Source organism: Citrus sinensis, chromosome 3 (genome assembly GCF_022201045.2).
Source record: "Citrus sinensis cultivar Valencia sweet orange chromosome 3, DVS_A1.0, whole genome shotgun sequence".
Classification (NCBI taxonomy): Eukaryota; Viridiplantae; Streptophyta; class Magnoliopsida; order Sapindales; family Rutaceae; genus Citrus; species Citrus sinensis.
Window position 1 is genome coordinate 35,214,060 of NC_068558.1, and position 21,110 is coordinate 35,235,169.

Genomic DNA, 21,110 nt, shown 5'->3' on the forward strand with positions numbered 1-21,110 from the left:
AGTTTCATTGAAAATTAATGATCATATTAATAAAGTAATAACTATAAATCATTCGGAAATATATAACTTTTTACTGAAAAATTATTGAAGTTAATTAAAATAGTTTTATGAGTATTGGTACTTATAATAGGAGTAAAATATTCAAATAAAATTTATGTTAACGACACCTTAGATTGGGTCACATGGGATATGTTTTTCTCTATTTATCCCTCACCCATATAAAACCCTTTGCCAAACATGGGACTAGCTTTGGTTGGATAAAAATTGTCCATCTCCATGCCCTTTGTAAATGTGAACAACAGAACAAGTCATCTCTGGGTTTTTCTTTTGAAGGTAATGTTATCAAATTGTAAAAAAAAAATAATATGTAATAAAAACAGTAAGTGAAAAATTAAAGAAATAAAATAGGATCAATACTACGTACTATATTCAAGGTTGGTGACCCCATTAGAAAAACAAAAGATCAATCACAGAGAAATGGAATCAAAACAATCAAGATAATACCAAAGTTGTTTGAAATTGAAAAGGTTTTCGAACACTTATATTTTAACAATGTTACAGAAAACAAGCACATCGGAAGCAAAAGAGCAATTGACAAACTTGTTTGCTGGGCATTTGTCTCCTTATAACAGAGAAAGAAAGGAAAGTAGATTCTTCCACTTCAGCAAGCACTCTCTCTCTAATTCTAAATAGTTTGGGGTTCGCTTTTTAAATTTCTATTACCCTTAATTTTGTCATCACATTCGCTTTGATTAAGATAATAAAATGGTTGAGACAGAGAGACTTTAGATGTTGAATTAGAATTTCTTCTCATCTTTATATTAACCCGCTTTTGAAGAAACAAAACTAATCTGAATTTGTCAAAACTAGCTATTATTCCAATTTACTAACATTGTAGGCACAATTTGATTTGCATCATGTAACAGTTTGATCAGATTAGTTCACAAACTACAAAGAATGCGTGTAATTAGTATGAAAAGATTAGTGGATATAACAGTTTGAGCATAATTTTCACACTTAGTTATCTGAGGGCAAGCCATGAATTATGCCTAAAGCAAAGAAATTTAATTTGATAATAAATTAACCCAGTGCCCAAACTATATTCTCTTCTTGTGATAAATAAACTTCTCATTGCGTAAAACTAATAGAATGAATAGATGCCAATGCCTTCATCACAGCAAGATCAATTCAAGCCTTGAGTTACGCACGTAGTTTATGGCTTAACAATTGTAATTTATATATTCACGGGATTCTTGATTTATTCTTGATTTATTCTTTCCTTAACTGATGTACAAGACATTTATTTGTTTTTTTTTTTCTTTTCAATTGTTTGGAGGTAGGTTCTCGCTATTTAGGTACAATGAGCAAATTCCCCCCAAAACAAAATCTTATTTATGCAAGTTTTGACAAATTTTTAATTGTAGGATTATTTGTAGCTTTTAGGCTGCGTCTGATATGCATTTTAATAAAAAAATTTCACATTTCTACTGCTGGTGCTCCCTTTTTTGTAATTAAAATTACGACAGGTGTATTTCTCCCAAAAAAAAAAATTACGACAAGAGTAGGCCGAATTTTATTTGGGCGTTTTTTTTAATTGTGATCAACTGAGCTGATCAAGTCTTGTCTTCTCAGAATTTTATTTGCAATACTAGTAAATTTGCATATAATTTTTTTAAAAGAAAAACCATTCCTAGTTATATTAGTAGTATTTAATATTGTATTATTAAAATAAATAAATAATTGCAATAACTTAATAAACTTTTATTGAAAATAGAAACTTAATAAACTTCAATTTAGCAGGTGGGCCTAAATATGATTAGTTTATTCCTCTATGAATCTGGATAACAATGAGATAAATGAATTTTTTATGTAAAATAATAATAATAATAATAATAATAAATAATTCTGTTTCCTAATTCTATAAGGAGAGTTTTTATTATGTTATAACTCCTAACATGATTAGGAATCCTATCTACAAACTAAAATTTGAATCTGTACATTATAAATGCAGCCAAATAAAATTTTTCTTCGCTATTCTTCTTTATTCTCACTATAATTTCTAGCTTTATAATGGAGAAATCATCCACAGGTTCTGATTTTGAAACAGAATGCGAAAATCTTTTGCGTTGTTTTGACATTCTTGAAGCTATCAATGATGCTACTGGTCAAACCAGCATTGCCGCTGATTCTTCTTCTTCTTCTTCTTCTTCTTCTGCTTCTTCATCTTCATCTTCTGTTCCAGTTCCAGTAGCAATTCCATTGTACTCAGAAAATTTGTGGGCAGTTCGAAGCTTGAGCGGCAGAGGAGATTTTGGCACATCCGATTTTCGATTCCCTTCAGCACTCCAAACAATCGCTTTTGAGCATTGTACCAATCATGATCTTTTTTCACTTGCTCAAGATCAAGAGGGCTCACAGTACTTGCAGGAAAATTTAAGTTCCGGGGACTCCAGGATTCTAGACAAGTTATTTTGGGTGGTTTCCGGGTTCACTTTTGAGCTTATGAGTGGCCAATATGGCCGTTTTGTCTTTGGAAAATTTATTGAATCGTGCAACGAGTCTCAGCTGGCGCTGATTATCCTCAAGATAACATTCCAGGATCAATTATTTCTCCTAGCATCGGTGGACAAATTTGGTTCATCCTCAGTCAAGAAGCTGATCAAAGTAGTAGCTCACTTGCCGCCATTGCTTTATCACGTTATGTCAGCTTTGAAAAGATTGTTCAAGTTTTTGATGATGACAAAGCCGGGATCCTCTGTTATATTGCAGTGCTTAGAGCCATCTTATAATCACAAGAATGACTTTATATATCAAGCGGCATTAGAGCATTGTCTGTATCTAGCCTGTCATGAACAAGGATGCATCAACCTCAACAATTTCATTGACAACATGAAAGGTTCGCGAAGAAAACAGATTTTACATTTAATTTCCGTGAATGCAGCCAGCCTCTCCAGGCATCGCTCGGGGAACTATGTGGTGCAGCACGTCTTGAGTCTCGAGGACCCGTTTTTGATTGACGCAATCTGCTTCGCGCTTAGAGGCCATTACGTAGATCTCTCCTTGACCAAATGTGGCAGTTTTGTGGTTCAAAAATGCTTGAAATATCAAAACGCAGTGCATTATATCATTGAAGAGTTGCTGAACAGTGACCAAATTTTGCAAGTAGCCAATGACAAATATGGAAACTATGTGATTCAAACAGCATTGGCAGAGACCATGAGACAGGATAGACTTAGTGTTCATCAGAGACTTGTAACGAAATTGCAGCAGCACCTCGCTGCTCTTCGGGTGATGAAATATGGAAGCAATGTATATAAATGGACCACAGCATCTCATCCGTGTCTAGCTTAGCTGACGGTTTCAGTTTTTCTTTGTCCATTTAGGAACACATCGTGTACGGTAGTTAGCTTTCTGTTGTAGTCTTGTGCACTTGTGTCGTTGTATGATATCCCATTTACAGCTAACTGGGAAGTAGCTAATCTCTGTAGATTGAGAATGAAGATTCTAAGATTCTTTATGTTTGTATTTGTTGATGTTTACAATATTATGATATAATCTGAGCAAAATGTTTGCAAATAGCCAGTTTTTCTCTCTTTTAGAAAGAAATTCAAAAGAAAAAATCAAATAACAAAGACAATAATAATAATAATAATCAACACAAGTAGATAAAACTTAGGGGTGTTCAGAATCCAATCCGATCCGCTCAATCCGTCCGATCCGCTCAATCTGATCCGTATAAATCCGATCCGTGGATTGGTGGATTGGATATGGATTGAAAATTTAAAAATCTGCAGTCAATGGATTGGATATGGATTTACTTCTGTAAATCCGTAAAAATCTGTGAATCCGCAAAATATATATATATATATATATATATATATATATATATAAAATTAAAAAATTATTATAAATTTAATTAAAAAAATTATAAATGTGATATTACATAGTTACATAAGCACTATAACATATCTTAGCCATTACCCAATAATAATATCAAATGAAAATAATTAAATAATCAAATATACAAATACACTTTGTAAAAATTGTAAAACAAAATAAAAGCAAAGTCACACACACTAGCAAAAGCAAAGGAACATAACGCCAAGTCACCCAAAAGCAAAGTAACATGACGCCAAGTCACCAACAATTTGCAAACAAAAAATCATAAGCTTCCCCGCCGTCACACACACTAGCAACACTCAATACTGGTTGGATACACTCTCGACACGGATTTGAAGGACATCGGCCGCGCGATTCCGGCGAGAGCAAGCCATCTTTTTTCCCAAGTCCATCGAGCCACTTCACATTCACTGGTTCCAGCTGAACAATTTCACTATCACAACCTTCAAGATCGCCACCCGTACGGCTTCTCCTGGTTCCCATCGTGGACGGCTCCGTAATCACCACTTTTTGACAGGCGCAACAGCCTTGGTGAAGGATCAGACTGTGTTTGGTTTCCGAAACTTCGTCATTTCAATTAATTGTGACTTTATTTGAACAATTAATTCTGGTGTTATATTAACGTATTATTGTAACTTTATTTGAACAATTAAGCCTGATGTGTTATATATTTTGAAACTTTAAATGTATTATTTTAGCTTTATTTAAATAATTAATATATTTAAATTTTATTCAATTTTAAATTTAATTGGTAGCAAAATTATTTTTAAGGAAATTATCACCGGTATACCCTTAAATGTCACCGTTATCAAACATACTACAACACTTTTCACTTATATCACTCGTATACCCTAAGTTGACAAAAGAGTTCTGGCGTCCACCCTTCCGTTTACTACCGTTAAGAACTTAACAGAATTTGAGCAAAATTATTTTAGCTTTTTTTTATTTCATTAGTTGGAGAGAACTAAAAATTTTTAATTCGAAAACTAATGCGTAAAATGGTGGATTGGATATGGATTGAGTCAAATCCGCAGACGTATGGATTGGATATGAATTGAGTCAAATCCGCATCCGATCCGCAGATGTATGGATTGGATTTGAATTGAATTTTATCAATCCGTGGATTGGGTTGGATTGAAAAATTATAATCCGTAAAATCATGGATCGGATATGGATTGATGTCCAATCCGTAAAATCCGATCCGCGAACACCCCTAATAAAACTAAACACAATATATTTTTGATGTAGATAATTAGTTATAAGCCATGATCAAATACAAAAGCCATCAATCAGTCAGACATTGTTAAAAACTTATGGATGCTAGAAATGTTTTGATGATTTCCTCAGAGCAGGGCAAGGAAATTATGCTCACCCAATGAACTTTGCTAAACAAGCATCAAAACTTCACTTACCAGGACATAAATTCCAAGTCAAGGGCTGAAGCCAGAGGCAGTACTCCTCCTAAGTCCCATCTCTGCATAGAATGGTGGCAGTTTATATGTAAGAAGCATAAAACAGAGTTTGGCAGTCCAAAACCCAAAAATTATCCCTTAAAATTGTGAACTAATGGCAAAGAATCTAATATAAATGAAACCTGGTATGCATTACCGGCTTTTGGCTCATTTATGAAAGAGCAAATCTAGGCTTTTAATTAAAAAAAAAAAAAGAAGCATATCAAACGATAAAAGGAGCATGAAGTCAATAAGTGATGGACTTGCATAAGAAAAAATATTGTTGCTAAGGAGCATAGACTTGCTTTCTGCTAATTCTCTTAGGTGGAGTTTGGTTGGAAGAAGAGGAAGGGAGAAAGGAAAGTAATTTGAATTCCTTTATTATTTTCAATATTTGGGTAACCTTAATTTATAAGAATTAAATTTCCATTAGAGTTTAATATACATCATAATGTGAAATTTAGATTCCAAATCAAAAAGTGATAAATTTAAATTCCTCTTCTATTGGAAGCCAAAACATCCAAAATTATCCCTTCAATCTTTTATTAACTTGTTTAATATTATCAAATAATTGTTATTTACAATTTAATTTTGTAGACAATTAATTTATATGAATAAAAGTTAAGGCAATAATTTAAACAATTTACTAAAATCACTTTATTTATTTTATTAATTTACAAAAATAGAAAATACAAATTTGGGCCATCGGAAAGCTATTGCCACTAGAGCGTAAGACGCGACCGCCAATACCATTGGATTCCTTGGTCAACGAGCAATGTCATTGTATTGTCATAGAGGTAAAAATGAATTTATTTTCTTCAAATCCAGTTAAAAAGGTTTGAAAACTTTCTAACTTTCCCATATTAGGACAAACTTTAAATATTTCGGCCAATTAATTCGTTTCAATCTATAGATTGTTAATTTTAAATCATTTTTATATAATTATTGAATTGAAATGATATGTCACAGTGGTGGTTAGCACCGACGTGCGCTGGCTCTTGTGGGGGCGACCACTTTATTTTTATTTTTTAAATAAAATTTTAAAATTTTATATATTAATTAATAAATTATTTCTATTATGTCATAGTTTATTTAGAAACAAATTAAATTAAATTAATTATAAAATGAAATCATGTTAATAAACTTTTTAAATAGAATTTAATTTATAAATATACTTATTTAAAATAATTTTTTACTAGTTGTGTATATAGTATATTAATAAATTCATGGTTTGATTTTTTTGAATTACATTTATGATAAATATTGAAAGTTTATCGATAAAGGGTGAAATTGTCCAAATAAAAAATAAGGCATCTCCTTTCCTTGTATAATTTTTTAACAAATGAAACATTAGAAAAGAGTTTCAATTTAGTCTCTTCTCCTTTCTTACACTTTCCTCTCCTCTCATTTCTTGATTTCCTAACTTTTCTTCAAACCGAACACCACCTTAGGATTTGGTTCCAATTCCATTTGCTTGCGATCAGATCTTCCCTTTCCATTTGTTTCGGCCTTATCATTAGAGAATTTCATAAATTGTGCGTTCATTGGTGCCCGTACATAATTCGGTAAGAACGTTGGATTGAGTTTCCTTGGGAGGTGCATATTGCGGACACACCTCCGCAACATTTCAAACAGTAATCTTTTGGTTTATTTTTGGGTAAGTATCATAAAGGGAAAACTTCAATGACATTAGCCTCGTATTCAAACAAGTAAAATGTGATCTGAGTCAATGAAAAAGTTGTAGCCTCGGCTAGCCATCGAGTAGAACAAATCTATTCGAGGCATTTGGTTTGACAGAAAGCCTTGCTTCCATCCTGGTACCTACAACTGACTCCAAAACGGCAAGCAGCATCTATCTCTTCAATGCTGTGGCAGTTGAATAGTTATTGAAGATTTTGAACTTTGTTTGCTGAACCAGTAAGGAATGCCTTCTTAGATGAAAAAATAAAAATAAAAATAAAAACCAACAAAGTGTTGGCTCCACTAGCAATAGAGTCTCCTTAAGTAGCTTGACTGGGTTTGCTCCTCAGTTCGAGTCGTAGGGAAGTCGCCTTTGTTGGGAGAATTTGTGCCTCCCGATTCAAGTGGGGACTTCTAATTTGGGTTGTGGTACGAGTTTAAAGGTGCTTCCCACACTTGAGACCCTCTCCAGGATACCTCGTGGTTAAAACAAAAAAATAATAATAAATAAATAAATAAAAAGAGCTATGCACACATAGTCTTATAAATTAAAGATGATGACTTGGCAGCCGACTAGCGACCTAGCTGTTGACGCCCTATTTTTTTATTAAAAAAAAAAATGGGTTTCGTTTCCTAATAAGAAGAGAGTTTATGTAACCATGTAAGTTCTAATTCTAAATCTTACATGAATAGTATTCCTTTTCAGAAGCTGAAATCTTTAATCTATGCATTATAAAATTATGGCCATAAACAAATTTTTCTCTGCATCTTTTTCTTTAGTCTCCTTATTGTCATGGAGACTTCTCGAACACATCCTGTATCTGAAACGCAACTCAACAATCTTTCGCTTTCTTTTGAAAACCTTCAAGTCAACGATCCTTCTTATTCTTCGTTTAATGAAATACACCCATCTCCTCCAGTTCCATTATACCCACAGAGTACATGGGCAGTTCCTAGCTTGAGTGGCAGATCAACAGTTCCTAATTTGAGCGGCACATCAAACCCGCAGTACGAGACGATCACAAGCTCCAATTTTCAAACGCCGTTAGGATTCCAAGCAAACCCTTTTCAGCATTGTGCCAATTCTGGTATTCTTTTACTGGCTCAAGATGAACAGGGCTCACAATACTTACAGGAAAAGTTAACTTCTGGCGACTCCAGGTTTCTAGACAAAGTATTTAATGTGGTTTCCGAGTTTACTTTTCAGATTATATGTAACCAATATGCTCGTTTCGTCTTTGGAAAGTTCATTGAAACATGCAACGAGGACCAGCTATTGCGGATTACATTGCAGATAACGTCTCAAGATCAATTGTTTGTCCAGGCATCAGTTGATAAATTCGGTTCATCATCAATCAGGAAGCTGATGAAAGCAGTGGCAAATCGGCCGCCTTTGCTTGATCTTGTTATGAAAGCTTTAAAAAGATTGTTCAGGTTACTGATGATGACGAAACCGGGCTCCTCTGTTGTACTGCAATGCTTAGAGCAAATTTATCAGCACAACAACAAGAATGACTTCATCTATCAAGCTGCCTTAGAGCATTGTCTATATCTGGCCTGCCACGAACAAGGATGCATCAACCTCAACAATTTCATCGACGAGATGAAAGGTCCGCGAAGAAAACAAATCTTGTATTTAATTTCCGTGAACGCGGCGAGCCTCTCCAGGAATTTCTCCGGAAACTATGTAGTCCAGCACGTTTTAGAACTCGAGGACCCTTACTTGATCGAAACAATCTGCTTCTCGCTTAGAGGCCATTACATAGATCTCTCCTTGACCAAATGCGGCAGCTTTGTAGTCCAAAACTGCTTGAAGTATCGAATCACAGTGAATTACATAGTCGAAGAGTTTCTTCTTAACAGTGACCAAATTTTTCGTGTGGCCTGTGACAAGTACGGAAACTATGTGATTCAAACAGCATTGATCGAGACAATGAGACCGAATTCACTTCATCTTCATCAGAGACTTGTGACTAAACTCCAACAGAATCTCGATTCTCTTCGGTTTGGATACGGAAAGCATGTTTATAATTTGATCAAGGATTGTGATCTCCAAAATTAGCCAATTGTTTTATTGTTGTTTTCCTGTTCGTATCAAGTCATGTATTGTGTTGGTGGAACACTTCAATTTTGTTCCCTTTGTCATGTAGTGTCCTGTCTTGTTTTGTTTCTGATAAAAAAAGTTGTGTTCTTAATATCAATGTTAAAGTTCAGTTCAATGATATTGTTCAAGCTTTAATTACTTCATCCAAGTTTGGATCTTTAGCCTGGTGATTTGCTTAAGGACACAGGTATCGTTTTGATTATTTCTACAAACTGTTAAACTGAAATAAAATAAACACAAATAACGAGGACTTAAATGAAACATTACCGGCTTAACGTGAATTTGGAGACACGTGTTCGTTTACGATTCGTATTCCATTTCCGCTCCGTCGTCTCTGTCACACTGGATCTCCAAAGAAACTCTAAAAATGCTTCTTGACTGTTTACCCTTTCCTCACTTTCCTTCAAATTAAGCTCAAACCTTCGTTCTCCGTCGCCGGAACCACCGCGTCGCCACCGATTTCAACTGCAACTCGTCAATCGTAAGTTTGCATTTTAATGTATTTGTTCTTCCGTTTGCACTTTGCATATCAGATCTTCACTCGCACACTTAATCTTACCTCCTTAGTTATAAAGATCCGAAAAGAAAATTATTTTTTTAAAAAAAAATTAGAAAAAAAAAAGTTTATTTTAATGCATTGAACATATCACAATAATTATCTCACTTTCAATTGGAACACATCACTTAATTTGTAAAGTGATTGGTCAAAATTAACTATATATGCTAGAGAGGCTTAATAGAGATATTTTCATTTTCATATTCAATCCAAATTATATAATAAACTTGTGCAATCTTCACTGTAACAAACATCAAAAGGAAAAAGGGGATGAGTTGAAACTGATTTGATACTTTATTGGTTGGGTTTGATAAGTTGATTGCTGTGGTTTTGGATGAAAAGCAAGCCAACCCATCGTGATGTTTTACTTTTCAGTGGTGCATTTGAATTGACTTTCCCTTATATTTAGAGTTCAAATCCTATTATTTTTATTAGGTATTGCGACGGAGGAGGATGGCAACAACAGCTTGTTTTATTATTGTGAGCAGGAATGAGATTCCGATATATGAAGCTGAAGTTGGCTCTGCTGCTAAAGTATGCTAATTTCTCGTACTTTTTTCTGCTTCTCTTTTATATGCTTAGTTGCAAGGGTAGTTCTATTTTTTTAGTTTGTTGATTTCAAATTATATTTTTTATGTCAATAATGGATTTCTATAGTACCTTGCAAATTGTATGTATCAGATGTTGTATTCTTGGAGGTGAGCATCAACGACCTATGGTTGTGTCTTTTGAGATTCATGGTGATTACTGGCTAAAAGTTAACCTTGAGAAAAAATCATTTGATATTCTATTTTCAATTTTCAGCATGTAAATCTGATAATCATAAGGTACTGTACTCGCACCAAAAAGGGCATTATAGTGCTAGACCCTTTTGTCTAAGTGAATATTATAGTTGTATGGATGTTTGGTGCTGTCAAATGTAGTGGAATGTGGAAGTGGTACTCTACTGAACTTCAGTACTAAGATACTCAATTATCTGTGGCGACATAATTTCAAGTCCTTATCTTCAGTTTACTTTAATATCTACTTGTGTTTTCATGGCCTTGCTTTGCAAGTTGTTTGGATGCTGCTAGCCTGATCACATGTCTGCTTTATGATAGAGAGAAGATGCTGCTCAGCTGCATCAGTTCATATTACATGCTGCTCTGGATATTGTTCAGGACCTTGCATGGACTACCAGTGCTATGTGAGTTCTATTTCTCCGTAACTATTCATGCCAACAGTACTGGAAAGTTTGTACTATATCCTGATTTTGCCTTTTTTTTTTGAAACCTCATAATTTTATAATCATACTTTTTTCTTTGGCAGGTTCTTGAAAGCAATTGACAGGTTCAATGACTTGGTGGTATCAGTATACGTTACAGCTGGTCATATCCTTCATACATCTACTCAAATAAATGCCATGACATTTCTATTGTTCATCTTTGTCATTTTTTAGATATCTAGTGATCAGAGCAAATCAATCAAAATTGTGTGAAAGTATCGGATGCTGCTTCATTGACCAAAAAAAAAAAAAGCTACTAAATATAAAAGTGGAAGTTTCAATTTATGAATTGCTAGAGTTTTATGTCTGTGTACTGGTTCTGTGTTGGTATTTTCTTTGACTTTCCACACATACACGATTTATGCTACTTCACGACTCTAGGAATGATGATGGGATCAAGAGCTTTTTCCAAGAGGTCCATGAGCTCTATATAAAGGTAATGTTGGCTTCTCCAATGAAGTTTCCTTGCTTTTAATTTGTCTTGATTGCGTAGCAATTTCTTTCTGGTGGATTGACTCTAGTTACCATGGATATCTATATTTTGGAGCTATCATTTTGTTTAATACAAATTATATTCATTATGTTATGTCTCAAGAATCTATATTTTTCCATTCTGTTGCTTGGTGAGGATGTGATATTTAGAAATCTGATAGGCATTCCTGTAATCGTACATTCTTTATTATACAATGTTGGAAGTCACTAACTCATGAACTGTTTGATTCCTCTATGTAGATAAAATAATTTCACATTGTTTGCTATTCGAACTTAATAATTGGCAATTTCTGGGATGTCAGGATGTGTCAACTTTGCCTCTAGCTTTTGGAGCTCTTTGTAGGAATTATTTATTAAGTTATGTCGCACTTTGTTGATCATTTAAGATCTGCAATGCTTATTGTTTTTCAGTGCTGAGAAATGAACTTAAAAGAATAATTTTACTGCTTTCTCTTTGTTGATTAATAATATTGGGAATTTGCAGATTCTTCTTAATCCACTCTACTTGCCCGGTTCCCGGATCACATCATCTCATTTTGATACAAAAGTTCGCGCGCTTGCAAGAAAGTATCTGTAGGTGCTAAGTCATTCTGCCGGAGATGAACACAGCTGTTGAAGTTTTGGGGATTGACCTCCGAAGTTTCTATCACCTTCAGTTGGACCTCCCCGCATTTTGATGCTTTGGTCATGTGTAGACCTGCCAAAGCCTCTTATATTCAGTATGTAGATATTATTAACTATTGGACGTCATTTGCTCATTATTAATCATATTTTCTACCCTGGTATCTTATCTTTTTCATTGGAAAGTTGTTGTCTTGGAATGGTAAACTATGTCTGCAAAAGAGACATTTCTCCTTTTCTTTTTCCCCCCGCAATAGTTCTTCTTCTTTTCCTTCTAGACTAGATTTAATTTTGATCAACTCAAAAGTAGTGGATATTGTTAGGCGGTGTATATTTAAATGATTTTTTATTAAAAAAAATCACTTTTATACTATTACTGAGATTAAATCACTACAACACTTATTTTTTTTAACAACCTAATTTTGTTTCGCTTTGTCTTTCTCTTCCTTGCTATCACCCCTGTAACGCTTTTCTCCACATTCTTCTAATCTAATACAGAGTTTTTTTGTCATAGATTTTGATTTAATCAAATAACTATTACAATACCTTCCGTGACTTACAAATTAGTTTTCCTGTAATGTTTTAAATAATTATGGCAACATCTCTTAATATTATAATTTTCTCAAAATTTCTGCTATTCATGATTTACAAATTAGTTTTCCTGTAATGTTTTGAATAAATTAAAGTAGTCGTCATGTTTAGTTTGATGGAATTTCATTCAAATAATTCTTGTATCATTTAGCATTCTTCTTGCTTCTTTGATTTGAAGCATATAAAATGTGTCACGAGTTCATTCTTTACCATCACTTTATTAATCACAATTTATATTTAATTAATTAGTATCCGGTATCAAATAACCTTTGGTGAAATACTAAAAAGAGCGAAAATCAAAAAGCCATGGACATAACGGGTACATGAATTAATTGAAAATGACTTGAACCGAAGTGCAGCATTCTATATGCCCCATAATCTCAAGAAACAGTTTCTCAGAGGCTGTAACATCAACCATTAAGAAAATCTTAAGCATTGCCTAATCGAGCTCGATGTCTTTTCAGAATTTTATTCGCTTAAATATGAATATAATGATTAATCTAAAGCAAAAATACAAAACAATCACTGAGTCAGCAATAATCTTTTGACTTAATCCTTGATAGAGAATTGTGTCTTCAATCTTTCAACAAGAGGTGGCAATGTCTTGATGTTGTCGTCTATTGACTGGTTAACACAGGACTCCAAATCGTTTACAGCTTCAATCCCAATCTTTTGCAGCTTAGCCGACTCATACTTGTCTTGGCAAACCATTAGAGACCTATTCAATCTCTCCTGCATCCAGAAGAAAAAGATTCTATAAGAAATTCATTGACAATAAAAGAACTGAACAAGTTATTGCATTATTGAGCATGTCATGACGGCTTCACAAGATACTTTCGAGATCAAAAAAATTGAGATCAAGTATATGATATTATGAAGTATTAAAATGCGTAGACACACAAATTATAACATAGATATGCATTTTTCTTCTGTTTCTTCATAGTAAAAGCAGTTAAAAAATGACTTGTATCACCAAACTACGAGACTATTAATTTAAAGTCATTGGAAGTAATACAAGCGTAAACCATGAAGTTTCTTAAACAAAGATTTCCTAAGTGATAACAAACAGGATCCAGAAATTGTTTAGGAACAAGATGAATTGCAGAACGCCAAAAAGAAAGAACCACAAGTTCCAGAAACTGATGTCAAAATAAAAATTGTTTAAAACTTGAGTGACCTCAGCGAAATACATTATAAAACAGAAGACCAAATAGCGTGATACTGAGCATTCACTTCATGTTTAAACCGTGATAGAATACTGCCCGACTATTTGTCAATTTAGAAAAAGGTATAAAAATGAAAATTAAACAATGAGAAAACTACAAGAAGAATCAGCATTTTGATCATTATAGAAAACAAAGTAGCATTGAGAATGGGAGAAATTTTGAGGTTTTTATGAAACAGGAAGACGAAAGTGAAGAACGTCCGCCAGTGTGCATGTATGCAAGTGATACTGGCACCTTTCTACATTGCTGAATCTGTGTGCCATATCTGATATCAATTACAAAGCATCATACACAAATAGCTAGTAATACTGCTCCATGTATATTAGTGTAAGTACTTAAAATTCGTTAGTTACATAATTCATTGATTACTTACTACTGGTGAAAAAGTCACCACGCTCAAGCTTCTTAGAAGACAGAAAATGCAGTCACAATTGTCTATGTGTTTAGGCAGTCAAATAATTTTCCATAATGATAACACAAGGATAGAGAGGTGATTATAGAAAATATAAGACATACATCTTCAAATTACAATATGCCTAGTAGTTTAGCCACATGCTAGTTCTTGAAATCTAGGATAAAACAACAATCAAAAAGTTCTATAAATTGCAATACACAACTTATCAGCATCATATCCAAAATAGGATCATAACAGTAGGACCAAGTGTGCAAATAAATCACTAAGCTAGAAATAATATGAGAGTGAGAATAGCATATAACTTTTCTCTGAAATCAAGTGATAAAATCAAAAGAACTTACTTGAAACTTAGCCATCTCATTCTCAAAATGCTGCTGAGCTCTAACAACAGGAACACTGCAATGTTCAACACAATTGCTTATCTCCTCTTGCTTCCTTGTCCTGTCAAAGCACTCATAGGCACATTTGAAGTACGCTTGCTACAGGCAATTACCATTCAAACAAACAATCAATTTCAATACAATCACTAAAAAAAAAATGTGATTTTTGACAAGAAAAAAATAAAAGACAGCCAGTCTTAGAACAGGAATCAAAGCATAATAAATTCGAACCCAGAAATTAAAATAAATAAACAAATAGTTTTACCAACCCAGCAATCTAGAAGCTTGCATTACTGAAATAAATATGATTATTTGGAACATGCCCATTTGATAAAAACAACAAAAATCCCTAGAATTGCAAAAAAAAAAATAATAATAATAATAATAGTAATAATAATAAAAATAAAAATAAAAAACAAAGAGGAGACCTGAAGGGTGAAATTGACATGATCTTGAACAGGAGCAAGATGGGCTTGAGCAGCGGCATTAACTTCTTCCAACTTTCTTCTCATTCTCTCTGATACAATTTGCTCCTCCATTCCTGCAACGTGATTCATCTTCTTCTCCCTTCCCTTCTTTCTGTACTCTTTGTAACGTTACGTACAGTGGGGTTTTAGGCCTTAGGGTTTTTGACTGCCACCTCTGTTTTTCGTTTATTTATGACACTATTTTGTGGTTGCCATGGAGCAAGCCGACGTGTCGGTCGTAGTAATAGATCACGGTCGACGCGTGTCTTATTATTTTTAAAATAGTATTTTCAAGCTTTTTTAAGAAATTATTTTTAAACTTTGCTTAAATAAAACTACAACATTTTCAGTTTTTTATCTTTCTAATCTTAAAATCAGCAAAAAGCGTTTGATAATATATTGTGCGACAACAATAATGGTAGAAAACTGATAATAATAGTTTTGAATTTTTTTTACATAATTTAATAAAAATTATAAACAAGATTTAAAAAAAAGTTTATTTCTTTCAAAGATTTATTATTAAAAAAAAATAGAATGTCGAAGCAAGACGACTCGTTGCACGTAAACGCAAATCCAAACGACTTCGTTTACGTCTTGATCCAAAAGAAAAACGACTCGTCATACGGTTGAAGCTTTGCGTAAGCCAATGGTTAACTGCAGCCAGCCACCACGATTGACAAACTCCGCAGTCCGCACGCCGTAATTCAAACTCCAGCTCTCTCTCTCTCTCTCTCTCTCTCTATCTCTCTGTGTAACATCCGGCTCTCAAACACAAAAAGACGACGTAGAGAATGAAGGAGACAGAACACAAAAACCCTTTATGCAAAAACGTGCCTTCCTTACTCTCTTCATTCGTAGACACTTTCGTCGATTTCACAGTCAGCGGTGGCCTTTTCTTACCGAACCCAGATCCCAAAACTTCCCAAAATGTTCGCGAACCCACCACGCGCCTCCCACGCGTTGATCGTCTTATTGCCATCGGTGACCTTCATGGGGACTTGGAGAAATCAAAGCAAGCGCTCAGATTGGCTGGCTTGATCAACGGTTCTGATCAATGGACTGGTGGGACGGCCACTGTTGTACAAATTGGTGATGTACTGGATCGAGGTGATGATGAGATCAAGATTCTTTATTTGTTGGAGAAATTGAAGAGGGAAGCTGAGAAAAGCGGAGGTAAATTTATTACTATGAATGGCAATCATGAAATTATGAACATTGAAGCTGATTTTAGATATGCTACTGAAATGGGTTTAAAAGAGTTTGAGGATTGGGCTAATTGGTATTGTATTGGCAACAAAATGAAATCTTTATGTGTAGGGTTAGAAAAGCCGAAAGATTTGTTTAGTGGGATTCCTTTAGCTTTTAAGAGTATGGCTAAAGAGTACCATAATGGTGTTAGGGCTAGAATTGCTGCATTGAGACCGGATGGTCCGATTGCAAGGCGGTTTTTGTCTGAGAATACAACCGTGCTAGTAGTTGGGGACTCTGTTTTTGTTCATGGAGGGTTGTTGAAGCAACACGTAGAGTATGGTTTGGAGAGGATTAATCGAGAAGTGAGGGACTGGATCAATGGGTTAATGGGGAAGTCTGCGCCAGGATATTGTAAAGGGAGGCATGCTGTTGTTTGGTTGAGGAAGTTTTCGGATGAGGAGAAGAAATGTGATTGTTCAGCTCTTGAACATGCTCTTGCGACTCTTCCTGGCGTGAAGAGAATGATTATGGGCCATACGATACAGCAAAAGGGGATAAATGCTGTTTGTGATAATAGAGCAATAAGAATTGATGTGGGCTTGTCAAGGGGATGCTATGATGGGTTGCCTGAGGTCTTGGAGATTAATGGAAATTCTGAGTTGCTTGTTTTGACAGCGAATCCATTGTATCAGAACAAGAACAAAGTTTATTTGGCTCCTGATAGCAAGGAAGGGCTTGGTTTGTTGCTCCCAGATTACGAGCCAAAACAAGTGGAAGTGAAAGCTTAATGGTTTGACCATCATCCCTTTGCAAAAGTACTCAAGTTCTCTCTTGAATATATACTCTTTTGCAGGTACCTAGTAGGATAAACCATTTGATGAACACTGATTATATGTCTGTAGAATTGTTGGACATTGATGTAGGAAATTCAATTAATAGAAGAATTGCTTGAAAATCTTGCAAGTAATTCTGAAATTGAATTCTTATATAGAGCAAAATCTCTCTATGGTCATAATGTTGGGACCAACTATTTTTAATACTATAACAAGGTTATTATTTAATAGAGGTATGGTTACAAAAATAATTGGTTTGACTTAGTTATCCTTAGTACAAGTGATATAAAGGTAAAGTATGCACTACTTTATTCTTATAAGATCGAGATATGTAAAGTCATCTTAAAAGTCTGAATGTTTGCATTCTCTTTAATGTTTTTCTCTCAATATAATTTTTATAAATATTATAAATCTGAAGGTGACTGCCTCCATGCTTTCTAATTTCTATACATTTATTGAGAGGTTCTTCTGTCTAATATGTGTGCCTTGGTAATATCGCAACGGTTTCAATGTGAGTCATCATAGTGTGTAGTAGTTTATGTGTAGTTCCTCAAAATCTGGAGATAACAAGAACCTTGAGCTACCTCTCCAACGTAACCGAGAGGAGGGGAAAGAAAATGCCTGGGTTCTTGCAGTCGAAAAGCAAGACTTGCTTCATTTGATTATAACAGAACAGTGTTGGGATATCGCAAAACTTTCGATGAGTCTATGGACAGAACTTGAATGATCATTGCTTTGTTCATAATCACAAAGCAGAGTTCGTTTGGTTTGGTTTAATTGGTGTTTGAAAGTGAGGGCTCAAAAATTTTGAGCACCTGAGCATCAACTGCCGGTTTTATTTTTTAATTTGCACCCTTTTTCTTGTTGCAACTTGCTGGTTATATACTTGCGTTTCTTCTAATCAGTAATGATATATTTGTTTATATACAATACCAAAGCTTAGTTATAATCTTTTATTTATGCCAAGGGAACAAATCTTAGATTTGAATCTACTAGTAATTTATGCAAAACACAATTTTTTAAAGAACTTCATTAAAAATTCGGTGAAAAGAACAATTTATTTTTTTGAATGAGTGATGATATCTCCACCCCATTTTTAAAAAATAATTATAAAAGTTACACAATATTTTTAAAATTTTCAAATCAAGAAGAACTTTGGAAAATTAATTAATTAAATCCATCTTAATTCTTTTCTTTTTTTTTGTGACTTAGATTTTTTTAGCATATTTGATTACAAATATTGATTTGACATGAGTTTAAATTGACTATTTTACCTTTATAAAATAAAATTATCAAGAATTTACTTTAACTTCTATATTTTTCTAATTTGTACCAAACGTATTGTTTCTAATACTACTTTATTAGTATGATTATTATTTTATAATTAAATTAACATAGTGTCTTTATACACAATTTTCATATAAATTATTAGATTCTCAAATTTATGTCATTTACAAGTAAGGATAGTGAAATAATAATTAGGTTTCATTTAAAAATATTAGATTATAATTCACAAAATTAAATACCTAAATTATTAGATAGAATAACTCATAATTTATGAGGGTAATTTTGTCTTTTTATATCATAATAATAAAATAGTAAAATAAAAATTATATTAAAATTTATGATTGAAGATGGTTAAAGAACGTAAAAAAAAGTAATAGAAGGATTTAATTGACTAATTGTACAAAACTTTTATCAATTTATATTTTTTAAAAATATTATGAACTCATTATAATTATTTTTCTAAAAGTGGGGTGGATTTATAAAAATAGTGGGGTGGAAATATCCCCATCCTTTTTAAATACATTCACACACCCTAATCCCATCTTGCCAAAATAGATTATTAATTTCTTGATGGCTTGACCTCTTATTGCTTTCGATTTTAATTCGACACTGACCTTTATGGAAAATAATAAAAACTATACTCCTAATTATTGTTTTCTCAAAGTTCAGGTATCCAGTTATTAATTTCCTCGAAAATGTGAATTTTATAATCACTCGTTGGGCTTGCAGTGATGAATTGAAACTGGGCCTAATGTGGTCATATCCAGCTCATTATGAGGCTAGTATTGTCATTTCACTCAAGCTAGGGTTTCCTCTCCCTTCTATATAATGCAGACTCTTTCATTCTGTTGAGAGCCCATTCGATCCTGCTCCTAATTCTTCCTCTTCTAATTCCTCTGAATCTAGGTTTAGGGTTCTATTTCAACAGTTGTGGTTTTTTTTAATTTGAAAATAGTTTTATGAGAAATAAAAATAAGAAAAAGCCAATTTGCAGAGCAAGGGCGTCTGAAAAAATCAATGGCGTGATTTGCATTGAAGGTTGGCGATATTAAAATTTCATCAGCGATTCTCCGTGCCTATCAAATTCTATTTTCTCGTTTTGATTATGGCCTCGAACAAGTCGCGACATTTTTTATTTTTTATTTTTTAAAAATAAATATATTCGTATCTTTATATTAAAAAAAAAACCATTCGATTAGAGATAAATCAAGGTCATTTAATATTTTGATTCAGATTTATGAATTACATGTTATTAAATGATCAATTGAACGGTTTTTTTTCTTTTCATTTTTGAAAAAGTAATATTATTTTTTGAAGGTTTTTATTTTCAATTTCTTATATGAATTTTAAAGTGAAAATTTTGCTTCTTCATTAGAATTTTTTTTTTTTAACAAGAAAATTTATGAGTGCACTTGAGGGGGATGATGGCTTAGAACTTGGACAAATTGAAAAAGAGAAAATAATAAATAAAAAAAGAAGAGATTTGGATTTATTAAATATGTGACCATTTAAAATAACAAGACTAATGAAAACAAAAATATAATTTAACCCATATTTAATTATGAAAGAAAAAATGAAACCTAAGAGAAAATGATGGGCATTGGGCAACGACATCAAGATTCAAGAGTTTTGTTTACTTGTCCGTAAGAACTATGAATTGTAAAATGAGATTTTATGTGATAAGACAAATGGTGTCTAATTTTCATTTTATAAATCACTCAAACAACACGGAAGGGGAGGCGTAGCCGCATGGTTATGAGTGCTGAGTTATGATAAACGTTTTGTATATTAAAAAATTGAATAAGGAATTTGGAATTCCAATCTTGGCTGTTTAAATTAGGGGGAGAGTTGAATTGTTTTTTGGCTTACTACTTTTACAAAAGAAATTAAAATTTTTTTGAAGCGTCCTATTAAATTCAATCTCTTGAAGCTGAAAATTTTGTGGCTCAAATTCGGGCTTTCTTGATGTTCATAATAAGAGGTGGTGCTAAAAATTAGGATTACATTACTTGAATCAAATGGAAGGACCGACCATGCGAAAAGGGTTTAAAATCTTGTAAAGCACATTCATTGCTGTGTGAAATGAATAAACCGAATTTCAATTAATGGGTTTGGTCCTCAAAACAGAGAAAATCTCTCACTAAATATGAACTATAATGTCTATTATACATATTACTTGAACTCCAAGGTGTACGCAATCCCTTCTAATGACACTTTAAACACACTTAATTTGTTAAACATCTGAAAAAGACGATAATTTATGAGTCATGCAGTCCAAAATAAGGTTGACTATTTTCACAAACAAATGATACAAAAGAACGTCTCATATAGATTTTAAAACATAAAAAAGAATCATTTTCATTATTTCCACATTCAAAAACTGAAACATCAAAATCATGTTTTTAAGGGGGAAAATGATAAAAACATTCAAAAACTAAGAGTAAGAGACCATTTTTTTAAGACAAAAGAAAGTTTCGTGTATCCAGAAAAAGAATTTGCGCAAAATAAGAAGATACTTGTCAAATCATTTTACCAAATCTTAGGGTATTGTCGTCCTTTTCTTTTTCAAAATAAAAGTAAAAATCAAAGGCAAATCGCAACATTGATTAATTGAAGACAAAATATTAAGTTCTACAAGTCCAGAAAGTTTTA

The 21,110-nt window shown here is 33.2% G+C and overlaps 5 protein-coding genes and 1 non-coding gene across 6 annotated transcripts; 5 read left to right on the forward strand and 1 right to left on the reverse strand.

Moving 5' to 3' along the window:
- The first annotated feature begins 2,070 nt into the window (after positions 1-2,070).
- On the forward strand, positions 2,071-3,351 carry LOC102625995 (pumilio homolog 12-like). The gene is made up of 2 exons (XM_052436020.1): positions 2,071-2,164; positions 2,243-3,351. The coding sequence occupies exons 1-2, from the start codon at positions 2,071-2,073 to the stop codon at positions 3,349-3,351; spliced, it is 1,203 nt and encodes a 400-aa protein (XP_052291980.1).
- A 4,473-nt stretch (positions 3,352-7,824) lies between these two features.
- On the forward strand, positions 7,825-9,093 carry LOC102626286 (pumilio homolog 12-like). Its single transcript, XM_015525898.2, has one exon. The coding sequence runs from the start codon at positions 7,825-7,827 to the stop codon at positions 9,091-9,093; it is 1,269 nt and encodes a 422-aa protein (XP_015381384.2).
- A 359-nt stretch (positions 9,094-9,452) lies between these two features.
- On the forward strand, positions 9,453-12,253 carry LOC102618602 (uncharacterized). The gene is made up of 6 exons (XM_052438998.1): positions 9,453-9,616; positions 10,127-10,225; positions 10,792-10,877; positions 11,000-11,060; positions 11,305-11,391; positions 11,932-12,253. The coding sequence occupies exons 2-6, from the start codon at positions 10,145-10,147 to the stop codon at positions 12,022-12,024; spliced, it is 408 nt and encodes a 135-aa protein (XP_052294958.1). The 5' UTR covers positions 9,453-9,616; positions 10,127-10,144; the 3' UTR covers positions 12,025-12,253.
- Positions 12,254-12,966: 713 nt separating this feature from the next.
- LOC102618894 (hypothetical protein) lies at positions 12,967-15,345 on the reverse strand. Its single transcript, XM_006493978.4, has 3 exons — positions 15,109-15,345; positions 14,642-14,779; positions 12,967-13,391 (listed from the first exon to the last, which is right to left on the reverse strand). Exons 1-3 carry the CDS (start codon positions 15,235-15,237, stop codon positions 13,209-13,211), a joined length of 450 nt encoding a protein of 149 aa, XP_006494041.1. The 5' UTR covers positions 15,238-15,345; the 3' UTR covers positions 12,967-13,208.
- Positions 15,346-15,763: 418 nt separating this feature from the next.
- On the forward strand, positions 15,764-17,399 carry LOC102619191 (shewanella-like protein phosphatase 2). The gene has a single exon (XM_006493979.4). It carries the CDS (start codon positions 15,939-15,941, stop codon positions 17,124-17,126), a length of 1,188 nt encoding a protein of 395 aa, XP_006494042.2. The 5' UTR covers positions 15,764-15,938; the 3' UTR covers positions 17,127-17,399.
- A 2,052-nt stretch (positions 17,400-19,451) lies between these two features.
- On the forward strand, positions 19,452-19,588 carry LOC112496399 (small nucleolar RNA snoR86). Its single transcript, XR_003062948.2, has one exon. It is a non-coding gene; the product is annotated as a small nucleolar RNA snoR86 (small nucleolar RNA).
- The last annotated feature ends 1,522 nt before the right edge of the window (positions 19,589-21,110 follow it).

Bases quoted from the DNA above. Each gene is read 5' to 3' on its own strand.
- LOC102625995 (XM_052436020.1), top strand. From the start codon at position 2,071: ATGGAGAAATCATCCACAGGTTCTGATTTTGAAACAGAATGCGAAAAT. The intron at 2,165-2,242 runs GTCAAACCAGCA...CTTCTGTTCCAG, and splicing joins AGCTATCAATGATGCTACTG to TTCCAGTAGCAATTCCATTG.
- LOC102626286 (XM_015525898.2), top strand. From the start codon at position 7,825: ATGGAGACTTCTCGAACACATCCTGTATCTGAAACGCAACTCAACAAT.
- LOC102618602 (XM_052438998.1), top strand. From the start codon at position 10,145: ATGGCAACAACAGCTTGTTTTATTATTGTGAGCAGGAATGAGATTCCG. The intron at 10,878-10,999 runs GTGAGTTCTATT...TTTCTTTGGCAG, and splicing joins GCATGGACTACCAGTGCTAT to GTTCTTGAAAGCAATTGACA. The intron at 11,061-11,304 runs CATATCCTTCAT...TGACTTTCCACA, and splicing joins CAGTATACGTTACAGCTGGT to CATACACGATTTATGCTACT.
- LOC102618894 (XM_006493978.4), bottom strand. From the start codon at position 15,237: ATGAATCACGTTGCAGGAATGGAGGAGCAAATTGTATCAGAGAGAATG. The intron at 14,780-15,108 runs GTCTCCTCTTTG...AATTGCCTGTAG, and splicing joins ATGTCAATTTCACCCTTCAG to CAAGCGTACTTCAAATGTGC. The intron at 13,392-14,641 runs GTAAGTTCTTTT...TTCTGGATGCAG, and splicing joins ATGAGATGGCTAAGTTTCAA to GAGAGATTGAATAGGTCTCT.
- LOC102619191 (XM_006493979.4), top strand. From the start codon at position 15,939: ATGAAGGAGACAGAACACAAAAACCCTTTATGCAAAAACGTGCCTTCC.